The sequence below is a fragment of the Macrobrachium rosenbergii genome, chromosome 42 (assembly GCF_040412425.1).
Source record: "Macrobrachium rosenbergii isolate ZJJX-2024 chromosome 42, ASM4041242v1, whole genome shotgun sequence".
Taxonomy (NCBI): Eukaryota; Metazoa; Arthropoda; class Malacostraca; order Decapoda; family Palaemonidae; genus Macrobrachium; species Macrobrachium rosenbergii.
The window spans coordinates 46,402,971-46,418,738 of NC_089782.1; the positions used below are offsets into that span (position 1 = coordinate 46,402,971).

Consider the following 15,768-nt stretch of genomic DNA (forward strand, 5'->3'; position numbering starts at 1 on the left):
TATATACACTGTATTAGAATTACTATTTCCTGCAAATTTCTATATAATCACTGCATTAGCATTACTATTCCTATTCTCCTGCTAATCTAGATTATTCTCCACTATATTATTAGAATTATATTCTCCTACTAATCTATATACATCTATATTCTCCACATCTATATACACTGTATTAGAATTATTATTCACCTGTTAATCTATATAAACTGCATTAGAATTATTATTCTCCTGCTAATCTATACACACTGTATGAGAATTACCATTCCCCTGCTAATCTATATAAACTGCATTAGAATTATTATTCTCCTGCTAATCTATATAAATTGTATTAGAATTATTATTCTCCTACTAATCTATATACACTGCTAATCTATATAATAAACTGTATTAGAATTACTATTAGAATTATTATTCTCCTGCTAATCTATATACACTGCATTAAAATGATTATTCTCCTGCTAATCTATATACACTGTATCAGAATTACTATTCTCCTTCTAACCAATATACACTGTATTAGAATTACCATTCCCTGCTAATCTATATACACTGTATTAAAATAACTATTCTCCTGCTAATCTATATACACTATATTGTATTAGAACTACTATTCTCTGATAATCTATACACTGTGTCAGAATAATCTGCTATCTATACACTGTATTAGAACTACTATTCTCCTGCTATTATACACTGTACTATTCTCCTGCTAATCTATATACACTGTATTAGAACTACTATTCTCCTGCTAATCTATATACACTGTATTAGAATGACTATTCTCCTGCTAATCTATATACACTGTATTAGAATTACTATTCTCCTGCTAATCTATATACACTGTATTAGAACTACTATTCTCCTGCTAATCTATATACACTGTATTAGAATTACTATTCTCCTGCTAATCTATATACACTGTATTAGAACTACTATTCTCCTGCTAGTCTATAACACTGTACTATTTCTCCTGTCTAATCTATATACTATTCTCTGTATTAGAACCCTATATTAGAATTACTATTCTATCTCCTGTCTATTCTCCTGCTAATCTATATACTAATCTATCTCCTATATATACACTGTATTAGAACTACTATTCTCCTGCTAATCTATATACACTGTAATTAGAACCCTGTACTATTCTATCCTCCTGCTAATCTATATACACTGTATTAGAATTACTATTCTCCTGATAATCTATATACACTGTCTTAGAACTACTATTCTCCTGTATTAGAATTACTATTCTCCTGCTAATCTATATACACTGTATTAGAACTACTATTCTCCTGCTAATCTATATACCCTGTATTAGAATTACTATTCTCCTGCTAATCTATATACCCTGTATTAGAATTACTATTCTCCTACTAATCTATATACCCTGTATTAGAATTACTATTCTCCTGCTAATCTATATACCCTGTATTAGAATTACTATTCTCCTGCTAATCTATATACACTGTATTAGAACTACTATTCTCCTGCTAATCTATATACACTGTATTAGAACTACTATTCTCCTGCTAATCTATATACACTGTATTAGAACTACTATTCTCCTGCTAATCTATATACACTGTATTAGAACTACTATTCTCCTGCTAATCTATATACACTGTATCTATATACACTGTATTAGAACTACTATTCTCCTGCTAATCTATATACTGTATTAGAACTACTATTCTCCTAATCTATATACACTGTATTAGAATTACTATTCTCCTGCTAATCTATATACACTGTATTAGAATACTATTCTACTAATCTATATAAACTATATTAGAATTACTATTCTCCTGCTAGTCTATATACACTGTATTAGAATTACTATTCTCCTGCTAATCTATATACACTGCATTAGAATTATTCTCCAGCTTATCTATATACACTGTATTAGAATTACTATTCTCCTGCTAATCTATATACACTGTATTAGAACTACTATTCTCCTGCTAATCTATATACCCTGTATTAGAATTACTAATCTATTCTCCTGCTAATCACACTGTATTAGAACTACTATTCTCCTGCTAATCTATATACACCTGTATTAGAACTACTATTCTATTCTATATACCCTGTATTAGAATTACTATTCTCCTGCAATCTATATACCCTGTATTAGAATTACTATTCTCCTGCTAATCTATATACCCTGTGTTAGATTACTATTCTCCTGCTAATCTATATTAATCTATATACACTGCTAATACTATTCTCCTGCTAATCTATATACACTGTATTAGAACTACTATTCTCCTGCTAATCTATATACACTGTATTTCTCCTGCTAAATATACACTATTCTCTATTCTCCTGCTAATCTATCTATACTATTCTCCTGCTACACTGTATCAGAATTATTATTCTCCTGCTAGTCAATATACACTGCATTAGAACTACTATTCTCCCGCTAATCTATATACAGTGTATTAGAATTACTATTCTCTTGCTAATCTATATACACTGTGTTAGAATAACTATTCTCCTGCTAATCTATATACACTGTATCAGAATAACTATTCTCCTGCTAATCTATATACACTGTATCAGAATTACTATTCCCTACAGTCTATATACACTGTATCAGAACTACTATTCTCCTGCTAATCTATATACACTGTATTAGAATTACTATTCTCCTGCAAATCGATATACATTGTATCAGAATTACTATTCCACTGCTAATGTATAAACACTGTATCAGAATTACTATTCTCCTGCTAGTCTATATACACTGTACTAGAAGTACTATTCTCCTGCTAATGTATATACACCGTATGAGAATTATTGTTCTTGTGTTAATCTATATACACTGTATTAAAATGACTATTCATCACGTCTTGAAATATAATGTTAGTAAACATGCAAAACTTGTGCTCTAATGATAGTTTAAACCTATTTTGCACATTGTATAAAAATAAAAGAAATAACTCTTTATTTATGGGTTTTAATGCAAACAAAAACTTAATACTGCAGATAGTTGACTGAATTTATGGCTTCTTTCATATATGGGCGGCATGTTTTGTGGACGTTGCTAAGCCAGTTCATATTTTGGGGATAATTCTGATATGAAAACACGTCATTAATAATAATAATAATAATAATAATAATAATAATAATAATAATAATAATAATAATAATAATAATAATAATAACAACAGACAATGATCATCCATCATCATATATATCAATTAGCAACGTAATGTTTTATCCAGAAGAAGGCAAGATGCGTTACATGTATGTCTTTCCTAAATGCATGATTGACCAGTATACAACACAGATAAGTCTTTAAAGAAACGTTAAAAGGAATTCTAAATACAGACTCCCTACTGGATGATGAGTTAATGATCCATATAAACATTTATTTCTTCTCACTGGTAAGGACGAATCGATTATTACCTCAAAACAAAGTAAGATCTGACTGCAAAAGAAAATGGATATCCTACAGACAACGTAAGTGAATTATTTAAACTTTCCCTTAATTATTTGAGGTGAGATGGAAAGCAAAAGAGAGCACAATCCTATTCACAAACGCCATAAAGAACCATTTGGACTTTCACTTCTTCCCTGAGGGTTAAAGTGAATGTATTTGTCAACTAAAGAAAATAAATATTTGTTACAGGAAAAGCAAAACTCTTTACCTTCATAATTCCAAAGGCCGTAGAATGGCTGACCGGCTGGGCCAGGTGGAGCTGGAGGGTCATTGAAGAATGGAGCCTCGATGGCAAGCTCCAGGTATTCCTCATCTGGGCTCCCTGTGAGGATTAATTGGATTGGGTCGTGTTTAATAGCTCCGCCATTCCAGGTAGTCGTAATGTTGAATTCCAGCTGCGAGTGGGACCTGGAAAAGGGCAGTTCTGAGATCCAAGGGAAAATCGTAGAAAATTTGGATGGCTGATGAAAATGTCCCCCCGCCTCTCTCTCTCTCTCTCTCTCTCTCTCTCTCTCTCTCTCTCTCTCTCTCTCTCTCTCTCTCTCTCTCTCTCTCTCTCTCAATCACAAGTGAATATATCACTGTAGGAGTGAAGTAAATTTTTGTTTTCCTTCGCGTCTCTTTCGTTGAGACAAGAAGTATTTCAGGAAAACCCCACCAACTTACTCATGCTAAATTTCAAAATTTCAGAGATAATAAATCTGCTACAAAAACGATACCAGTAAGGAGAAAAGGAGACCACGTTCTGTATATTCATGGTTTCATCGTAAAAATGATGAACTACTACATAATGTGCTTATTTGTTGAGGAACCCATATTCAAGAAATGTCCGTTTTCTTCTACAGTTGCAAGTGAACTCGTTTTCTTTTATTAAATTGAAACATGGGCTTTAACATTTCGTAACCTTAGGACTGAATTATTATAAACAACGAACTGCCACCATTGCAGACTTAACAAAGCTGATGTCATAAAGTATAAGGCAAAAACCGAGAAGTTAAATTTGACACTATCATTCCACTGTTTGCCCGCAACGAACGAACATACAAACGCCAACATGGCACATTCACCTTAATTATTGTAATGTTTCATATCTTTTCGGTAATGGGTTCATTTTTCTTTTTTCAGATCCTGAAGGGTAATGCCTCTTATGATGGGAAAATAATTCTTATATTGTTTGTAAATTAATTATGACAAACATGAAGGCAAGAAAGAAAGACATGGCAGACAATATTGTTCTGAAATCACATTTTATTTATTTCCTTCTGAACGTTCGTTGCGAAAACAGCGTCCGGTTATAAGTGACACTCGACATTGTTCTTTCAAAACACAATAACTACTGTTAAATTGAGATGACAGATCACCTTGTATTACTTACATGATGGGATGAAGCTCTACTTCACAATAAACGGCTTCCAAAGGTAACAGCTAGTTTCACTTCCACTATAAACGTAATTATAACTCACGTGCTACCTCATCACCTACGACAGGTGTATTGGGAATAATCAGCCATGCAGGATTAACGGTGGAAGAATTTCTTATGTGATCGTTTATATGTAAAAAAAAAAAACTATAGTTAAATTTCCTGCTGAATAACTAACCCTCAAAAATAATTTAGATTACGACGATAATTAAATCGATAGCTGTTTGTTATCTAATAAATTGGGATATACTTTAGCTCCGTACCTTGAACATTATTGATTTTAGCCTTGATTGCATTCTCCATGACAGATAAACAGAGGGCGTATTCTTTGTTTTTAATAACGTCACTCAAGGCGTGCTCAATAACAGACGAAACACGTGACACGGTAGCTCAAAAGATTTCCGCAAGTCGTTCAGAGTGAAAACGAAGAAAGACACACAAAAAATACTAAGATTAGATTAAAATACAGCTCTCGGCATCACCAAACGTCACACACGGTGTTGCTATTATTATTAAAATGGCAGCACTGATACTGAAGTACTGATAACTTCAAAACACCGTACAGGTACACTTTTTTCATTAACCTTTTTATGACTTGCCTGAGAGATTTTGGTTCTTATGTATGTCTTACCTTACATGACCTGTGATAAAGGCCAGGGCCAGAAAAAGAATCCACCTGGAAAAGAAGAGAAACACACATTAATTATGTTATCAAATACAAAACGATATGGTTAATTTAGTCTACTTACATCGAATAATCTCTCTCTTTCTCTCTCTCTGTCAGTAAAACACACACACACACACACACACACACACATATATATATATATATATATATATATATATATATATATATATATATATATATATATATATATATATAGTTGTTTATATATATATATATATATAAATATAAATGTATATATGTACATAAATAAAACAAGCCGCATTATGTTGCCTAAACCAAATTATATAGTTTAAATGCGAAAAAAAACCATACACAGATATGTGTCCGTGTACTGTACGTTTATGTGCGCACCCGTAAATGAACAAGCGTAAAAATATATCAGTCCACAAAAGTTTAACAATTGCTAGCCTTGATAGAGACGAAAAAAATTACCAAATAAAATTTTTTGCTCAACTTGTGAACGTCAAAATATTCACGGATGTGCACACTCACGCACAAAACACATCCATCCCACCTTGCTCAGTGATGTCATAGGTTAAGATGGAAAATGACACATTCAGCGGATAATTTCTACGTTTCCTTCGAGCCTCAGGGGGAAGAGGACAGGTGAGCAGAAGCATAAAACTTTCGTGTGTTTATGATATGAATTCTATGAAAGCAATGGTTTCGAAAATTAACAGCAATAGGCCGCAGTGCTTCTGCCTTTTTGCAATTTGTAATTAATTGATCACATGGAATCTAATTGTATGGAAGCAATTTTCTCTTGTAAAAATGAATGTACGTATGTATGTATGTATGTGTATATATATACATATATATACATATATGTATATATATATGAAATTTTTATCACACCGTGATTTATATATATTCACGAAGCTACAAATGTTGTTTAATATCAAATTCACGCTACCTCGGGAATATCCATTTATCACTTATAAATTCCCCTTCGGTGATCATTCCCCATCGCGGATATTCCCGAGGTAGCGTGAATTTGATATTAAAGAACATCTGTAGCTTCATGAATATATATATATATATATATATATATATATATATATATATATATATATATATATATATATATATATTTTATATATCAGTTTTTATTCAGGGTTGGTAATGTCTTTATCTGAAGAATTTCTCAATAAAGCAGCCCAAATAAAACGCAATACCTTGAAAGATTTCCTCCTGGAAACCAGAGCAGAAATCATCAACATGTGTAAATTCAGTGCTCAATGTCACCATATCTCGATTACTGGGAAAAGTTTCTAAAAGGAAATGCTTAGCTTCAAACCTTGTTGGACCGGCCACTGCAACCTTGAGCATTTCAAGATTTCCTTATTTACATACAAACCGCATCACGCTACTTTTTTCAAATAGCACTTAAAGAGTATGCCCATTTTTATAATGTCTGACGTCTAATTCAAGCGTAGCCTATTTATCAATATTTACTTTATAGGTCTCCGATTCTTAACTTCAACAGTGATCCAGTAGGTTACATTATGAATATCGTTTGAGCAAAGAACTAATGAACTTCCTGATTTAGAAATATACTTCCGACACAGAAATAAACATGCGACTTCAAAATCCTCTTTCCAGAAAACACGAGGAAGTTAGAACCCTCTTTACAGAAAATATGGGGAAGTTAGAACCCTCTTTGCAGAAAATATAAGGAAGTTGTAGCCCTCTTTCCAGAAAATATGAGGAAGTTAGGATTATTCGTACAATCTGAACATCAGTGTAATTTTACGAAGAAAATCGTAGGAGGCAAAAAAAAAAAAATTAAAAAAAACTAACTCCATTATACCGAAAAAATGTTTTTTGACCACCAATGCCTTTGAACATAAAGAGGAAAACTATTTAAAGAAGTATCTTATGAGGACAAAAACATAAAGGAAGGTAGAGAGATAAAACTGGAGGCCTTCAGACATTATAGATAAATCAGGAGAAGAGAACATGCTTAAAATTAATAAAGCAAATACACGCCTTTCAAATAAACGTTGTTCCCTATTTATATGGCTATCTTTCATTAACTAAATTAATCTAGTCGTGATGAAATTCCTGAACTTATAGATCAGTGCTGAAGCATACGAAAGAACAAAAGTAAAAAATGAGACAAAATCGGAACAACTAAGCCAAGAAGGTCCATATTTGGGGAGGAAACACCTTAATGTAATATATATATATATATATATATATATATATATATATATATATATATATATATATATATATATATATATATATATATATATATATATATATATATACAGGATATACATACATATATATACACATAGACATATACATATACATACTATATATACATATATATACACACACAGTATATATATATTTATTTATTTATTTATTTATTTATACATATATATTATATATATTTATTTATTTATTTATATATATATATACTATTATATAATATATATATATATATATATATATATATATATATATATATATATATATATATATAATATATATATAGAGAGAGAGAGAGAGAGAGAGAGAGAGAGAGAGAGAGAGAGAGAGAGAGAGTTAAAAACCGGAAAGAGAGAAAGTATGGTTACTTAGCAAAACATGCCTTAGAACCATACCTTTGTAAAACCCAAGCCTCATTTTAAATTAAAAAAAAATAGGAGACGAGTATCTGTTAAAAACGCCACGAAACTGCGCATTTAGGAAGCTTCTCCTTTCAACAAGCATGAGAAGGCAAGCACCTGCTCTTTATCGACAGTCCTCTAAGCACAGAAAATTGTCTTGTTTCGCTTAAAAAACAGTGGAGAGTCTCACACGGAGAGGCTCCTTGTACCCACCACTCACCTACTCATGAATATCACAGGAGACCGTGCACACAGGACGTACACTCACACACATCTGTATCACACACACAATATATATGCATACACACGCACGGACACAAACATACACACATATATACATATATATATATATATATATATATATATATATATATACTATATATATATATATATATATATATTATATTTATTATATATAATTATTCATATATACATATATATATAATTTTATATACAGTAAATTACATATATAATATATATATATATATATATATATATATATATATATATATATATATATATATATATATATATATATATATATATATATATATATATATATGATTGATGTATGTATATACAGGGGAGGTATTAAGTATCGATTGAATAAAGTCCAAAAGCCAGTGTCAAATCGCATGAAAATTTCTAAAAATCATGAAACTGCGCACATGAAGACGCTGTTTTCAACAAGTGTAAGAGGGCAAATCCCATGCTTGTTATCTATAATGGCCTAAATTCATGAAGCATTATTGTTGATTATCAAATAATGAAAAGGAAAAAATTGTCAAACTACTGTCAGACAAGTAAAGGACGTATCCTACCCAAACAAACAAACACACGTGTGTATATACATACATACATATATATATATATATATATATATATATATATATATATATATATATATATATATATATATATATACTATATATATATATGTGTGCGTGTGTGTGCATGAAAACATGATTTTTATAATAAAAATAAATGAAATGCACTACAAAATCTCTATAACGATACACCTGAGTGCAAGGCCCTCAGCAACATAAAGATGAAACTTTAGTAAATTTTTTCACACACACAGAGAGAGAGAGAGAGAGAGAGAGAGAGAGAGAGAGAGAGAGAGAGAGAGAGAGAGAGAGAGAGAGAGACTCTACTCTAAATCCATCCAACATTGTCAGAATCACGAAGATCAATGCATTTTCTTATCAGCCGTAAATCTTATTCTCCGACCGACCCACATCCGAAGCAAGCCTTGGAATAACACAATAAATCCCGGAGTCAAGGCCTAAAGCCTCTCGTTCAAACGTAAACACGAGGAACAAATGAACGTCGAAGGTACACAACACGGTTACAATGGCACTTGGGATGAAAACAAAATAATAAAAAGTAAACTTTTATCTCAGCATTGTAACAAACAGGTCTTATCTAAGGCAATAAATATTTCCCTCAGGCGTTCCTTCACAACCTCTCTCTCTCTCTGGTGCTTTGCCCTCCAGAAGCAAGATAAGGCTTCCTCCATGCCCTAAGAGGTGGTTCCATTACACACGTAGACATTCCTACGCACGAATCTTCAAACCGCTTGGTTCGAGGCTTCTTGTCGAGCGCTGATCCTGTTATCAGCTTACTTCATCAAACAATTTTATTGTTAATAAGACATAACCTTCGATCTTATCTTTACCGCCATAGCTATAGCTAACTTAATATGCAGTTTATCAGTTGGCAATTACATCTCTACTTTACACTATCGGCCAACGTTACGTTAAAGGTATACTTATGTTATTTCATACCTTAGCGTGTAACATTGCACCTTGATATCTAAAGATTCTATGAAGGTAATTGTGCGTTTACTGTTGAATAGCCCCTAATATCTGTTGATATTTGTTAAAAATCCTGGCGTTACAACTGTGTTCTACGCTTGTCCTTCAGGAAATGTCGCCAGTCTTGCCTGGGATCCTTAAATTGGTGCGAATTGTTCCCGTGACGTCGTTTCCAGACCATTTTTCATGTTTTGACGTCAAAGTGCGTTTAATCTATACCTAATGAACCTACGTTATGTGTTTCACGTTTCAGAGGCTGCCGATGTTCTGAGCATCTTTCACAATGTTTTGCTTTAATACTTGCATATAGTGTAGATACTTGTTCATTACATGAAAGTTTTTCGTCGAGTCAATGGTCGTAACTGCTTGTCTCATATTAGCGTTTGCTCATTTTGAATAATAATACAAACACTATATATATATATATATATATATATATATATATATATATATATATATATATATATATATATATACCTTTGTTTAAAATACCTAAGCTTACAGATGACATACTTTAATATCAAAATAAAATATGTAACCATTTTTTACTTACTGCCCTACTCATACTTTTCAGACAATAACAAAGGTGTCTCTATCATAATAGTAATAAATAAAAAAGTAAATAAATAAATATATAAATAAATTAATTAATTAATTAATAAATAAATAAATACATAAATAAATAAATAAATAAACAAAGAACTATCACGTTCGTTACGCCTCTGACCGTCCGATTACAGCAACACAGATTGGACGGACGACCACCAACGAAAACAAAAGCAGTTGGCACATAAGGCCCCCTTGACCATTTGTAGGGGCACAGACAAGGCCGGCAAACAAATTCCCCCCCAAAAAATCCTTGTTCAGAAAGCCGCAGCAGACCTTAGGAATTCGGTGTGAACAGCAGCAGGAAACTAAGGCCAGTCGAGTGCGTCACGATCCTTTATATGGTCTTTACATTCGTCTGCAAAATGTCCTGCCGAGGAGGCTTAGGGTCAAGTTAAAAACAGACCTGACTTTCGAACATGACTCGCCTTTTACTTAGCAACTTAAAAATGGCCAGAAGTGGCTTCAGTTTCGTCCTTGCTGATTACAGGTTAAATCAAATACTATTTTTCTTGATGGGGTGAGGAAACTCCTTCGTAAACTGACCTTCGTCACCATTCTCAAAACAACGATGACGAACAAGACTCATTTATTGTCTTCTCGGCCCTCACACCAGACTCATAAGGTCCGTCGCAAGTATATAAACAGCGAAGTTTTGGATGAGGTCATGTCCAAATGGTCGGTTGGGGCCACGTTGCTAACTTTCCATGAGAAGAGTAAATCTGATTGGATTCAGTATTTACCTACATAACTAAATTTCAACACTGCGTGTCGTAGGTATAATAATTCAGCATTGCAAAAGTATTTTCCAAATGGTGGAAACCTAATGGTCGATATGGTCGATGCCGCATGCGCACTCCATACTTGCGTTAACTCCCTTTGTGTAAATATGCCTTCATTTACACACGAATGTCCTGCGCTAGCCTTTTCATTTTCATTCTTACGATGCAAATGCTCTGGTAAACGGCGGTTTGAGTGCATGAGTAAGGTATGAGATGAACAAAGACAAATACCTGAAAGTCCCCAATAATTTAAAAGGAGAAGACATTTTTGTTTTTGCTGGCATATGCACTTTCTCATCTTTGTACTGTAGGCTGTGTTTAATGGAGAGAGAGAGAGAGAGAGAGAGAGAGAGAGAGAGAGAGAGAGAGAGAGAGAGAGCAATTTAATGGTAGTGTCATCCGGTGATTTGGAAAAGACAAGAATTTAACTTAACGGTGTAAGTCTCAATAGCAGGTATTACTTTATACTGTAATATACGTCGACTTTGCCTTCGTGCCCACTGTGTGTGGGACTGTGAGAGTCTGACTCTGACATCTCTCCAGTAACTTCTACCTTGCACCGTCGTTTAGTAACATCTGGTCGTTAAGACGTGACTGTTTCCCTGTCCCGTGTACAAGATCTGTTTTTGATACATTCCTAAAACGAATAATTAGGTTAATTAATCATTAATCAAACTATTAAAGAATTAAAAAATGGTTAATGAGTGTTTTCACATTAGTATCCTCCAACACGAAAGGATACCTCCAAAAGTAAGCTAATGAAGTTAAACACATTTTCAGAGTCTAGAGTTTGGTCGACTCTGGTAGGTAGAACTGGAACGTCACCCTACCTGTCTGATATCAGGGTACCGAGGGTGGCGGTTTCAGGGAGTGGTGGCGGATTGGTAGAAGGGAGCGTCGGAGTGAATGTGAGGGAGAAGGTAGTGATGGTGGAGGAGGAGGAAGGGGAGGAGGAGGAGGGCAGTCGAAGCTGAAATGTGCAGCTCCTACGTCCGCTAGGAAAGGGGCAGTGTTGAGATCAATGTCCTTCTTGCTCTCTCATTCCTGAGACGTTGTGGGGAGGGAGATGGGTGGGAATGTTTGGGGTAGGGGGAGCACCGAACCTGCCACAGTTTAGGGATAGGTTGTGTCTCGCTCCCCCGTAAGCTTTGGTTACAAAGGATACTTGAAGGATTCTCCGCAGGAAACCAGTTTTTGGAAGGATCGTACGAAAATCATGGACAAGAATAGAAGGATAAGGAACGTATCATCACATAGGAACGAATATAAATGGTGGAGGGAAATGGGTACGGCGAATGATGATTATTCATTTTAAGAGAAGGGTGTTGAATAGAGAGAGAGAGAGAGAGAGAGAGAGAGAGAGAGAGAGAGAGAGAGAGAGAGAGAGAGAGAGAGAATTTTGTTTCTATAAAATTTTTACCTAAAATGGAATAGTGATTTACCAAAATGGTGAAATATATTCATGCTGGTTTTTTAAAAGCATTTAAGAAGTGTGTATATATTTATATAATTATATTTACATATACTGTATATACATACATACATATATATAGTATATATATATATATATATATATATATATATATATATATATATATATATATATATATATATATATATATGATAATGTACATAAAATTTCACAGGAGGATAATTCCCTTCTGAACAACGGGGTATGAAGTCAGTCACTGCTAAAGGCTAATGCACTGCCAATTTCTTCGCGTGTCCTTGAGAATGAAACCGGTCTCAAGAGCGTGAATGACCTGATAAATATTATGTGGAATCTTCTGCCTTATGAGTGTGTGTGTGAGAGAGAGAAGTCGGGACAAACGGGTGTAACAGTACACGGATCCATTAATTTTTTCTTCAGTGCTAGATGTACAGTTAATTGACATCATACTTCCATTACAGTTAAATACTATATCCTTGGAAGAAGATACAGAAGATGAGGAGCAAAGGAAGTAACAAATACAGAACAATGAGAGCTTTCGCAGATAGGTCAAAGTCGTCATTTCCTTAAGGAGGAATAAAAGCAAGCAGGCATGCATGCAGACGGTGAAGAGATGCCAAATCATGTATTGTTTCTCATATAAATACTGTTTCTGGTACTGTAAAAGAGGCCCAGATCATGAACTCTGGCAAGGTCGCGTAGAGGACAATCTGCTTCTTAGAGCCTTGTAAATCGCGCCTTCTACTATAATCAAAGTTTGCTTTCCTCTTCTTTTCCGAGAACTTCATGAGTCATAGCATAAAGAAACAAGTGAAGAATGCGCCGAAGTTTCTTCTGAGCAATCGAGTTTCCTGTACAGCGTATAATCAAGGAAATCGAAAATAGATCTATTTTTCGGTGGTCTCGGTATAATGGGGTATGAGCTACGGCCCGGTAATGGCCTGTCCTATAGCGCTGCCAGACGCACGATCATGACTAACTTTAACCTTAAATAAAATAAAAAACTATACTAAGGCTATTGGGCTGCAATTTGGTATGTTTGATGATTGGAGGGTGGATGATAAACATGCCAATTTGCAGCCCTCTGGCCTCAGTATTTTTTTAAGATCTGAGGGCGGACAGAAAAAGTGCGGACAGACAGACAAAGCCATCTCAATCATTTCCTTTTACGGAAAATTAAAATGTCAAATTTTACCGAGACGCAGACTATCCCTCATCCATGCGCGTACACCTAGTTATCAACGTGGGAAAACTTTTACTGAAGCGCATGAAGTCAGCCCTGGAACACTGGTTAGGGAGATGACCACCAACTTCAGATATGCATTGAGGGGAATTCCAGATCTTCTTCTTTGTGAGGATTTCGTGAGAAGAGACGCGACGTCGTCTCTATTCTTAGCTGAGAACAAGGAAATATCCTCACCTGATGCTTATCCGATTGGAACTTCTAATAAAAACCAAACGGCAAGAAGCAAAGCATTCCTGTGTAAGTGAAAAATTAACTGAGTATCCTAACAATGATTTTTTTTATTAAGATTATGTCAGCCTCGTTCTGGCACGGCCTCTTGCTGTTAGAGTAGTCTGTAAAGACAATATTGTTTACTGGAACTGTACACAAATAATCACATAAACGAACATAAGAGACCTAACAACGCTTATATTATGCGAAGGAAATAAAGGTAACCTGAGACACTGTAGAAGTGTTCGTTGCTTCTATTTTCAGTAAATTAACACACTAAAACTTTGCCAGATAATATAACTGCAAACCAACTTGACGTTTCAAGGAATAAAAATAACATTTCATAAGCAGACAGCGAGGAAGAGGATTCAAAATGAAAGTGCAGTCGTCGAAAATCAACTCTATAGCGGAGGTGTACATCGAGAGCACAGCAGCAAGAGGATAACACACAAAACAGAACACAAAACTACCAAACTGAGGCTACGTGACAACATTAGAACACGGCCCATGATCTGTCACTTAGGCCTAAAGACCAAATGTTTGTAGAGGCCTAATGAGAAAGGCTATGCGATACTTTTTCAAACCGAGTAACAGGAAGTCATGTGGCCTATTGCTTTTTAAAGTCAATTATAAAGAGTAGGCTAGGCTTAAAAATGGTAATTATAGAACTATTATTATTATTATTATTATTATTATTATTATTATTATTATTATTATTATTATTATTATTAGAAAAGGTTATGCGATACTTTTTCAGACCAAGCAACAAGAAGTATTGCCTTTAGTAATCAAGTGTAAAGGATAGGCTTAAAAATGGTATTTAAAGTACTATATTATTATTATTATTATTATTATTATTATTATTATTATTATTATTATTATCTTAGATACTGATACTTTCATGGTTCAAGCACTGGATCCTTGTCTACGCATTATATGCATTTTGTACTTGTATATTTCCCACAGCTGAAATTAAGTATGTTATCGACAATTATCTTTATTACATACTTCGTATTCATGGAAAAACATATTGTCGCTGTTGTTTTTATTGTTGTGGTAGATAAGGCAAGCATTTTCCTGTCGCCCTATCTTTTACATCAAGTTGACTCCAAGTTGAAAGAGTGCTACAGAAGCCAACAGCAAAACTTCAAATGGAAATCCACATCTGGCAACTTCTTCGACAAGAAAGCGAACGTCAAGTTATAAACGTAGCACACACACACACACACACAGAGTAGTACTCGATCAAGAAATTGCTGATTTTACAAGGAATACAAAAATTGTCGTCCAGTCATGTGAGTCAATGTACCGAAATGACCCACCGCTGCCTTGTTATTCAGAAGCTGAACGGAAGAAACGATATGCGCTACGTTTGTTAATGGTTTCAGGAAGAGAGAGAGAGAGAGAGAGAGAGAGAGAGAGAGAGAGAGAGAGAGAGAGAGAGAGAGAGAGAGAGGTCAGGTTCATTGTCATATTACGGAAG

At 34.0% G+C, this 15,768-nt stretch overlaps 1 protein-coding gene across 2 annotated transcripts in view; it reads right to left on the reverse strand.

The window, feature by feature from the left end:
• LOC136828393 (uncharacterized) overlaps positions 1-15,768 on the reverse strand; it is a 76,047-nt gene that overhangs the window by 17,849 nt on the left and 42,430 nt on the right. Inside the window, exons 2-3 of one of the 2 annotated variants that reach the window (XM_067086416.1) lie at positions 5,497-5,541; positions 3,654-3,853 (exon numbers count right to left, since the gene is read on the reverse strand). In XM_067086416.1, the coding sequence (XP_066942517.1) occupies positions 3,654-3,853; positions 5,497-5,541 (245 nt within the window). Of the gene's footprint in view, positions 1-3,653; positions 3,854-4,820; positions 4,966-5,496; positions 5,542-15,768 lie in introns of those variants that run through there. The other variant, XM_067086417.1, reaches the window with a different exon arrangement.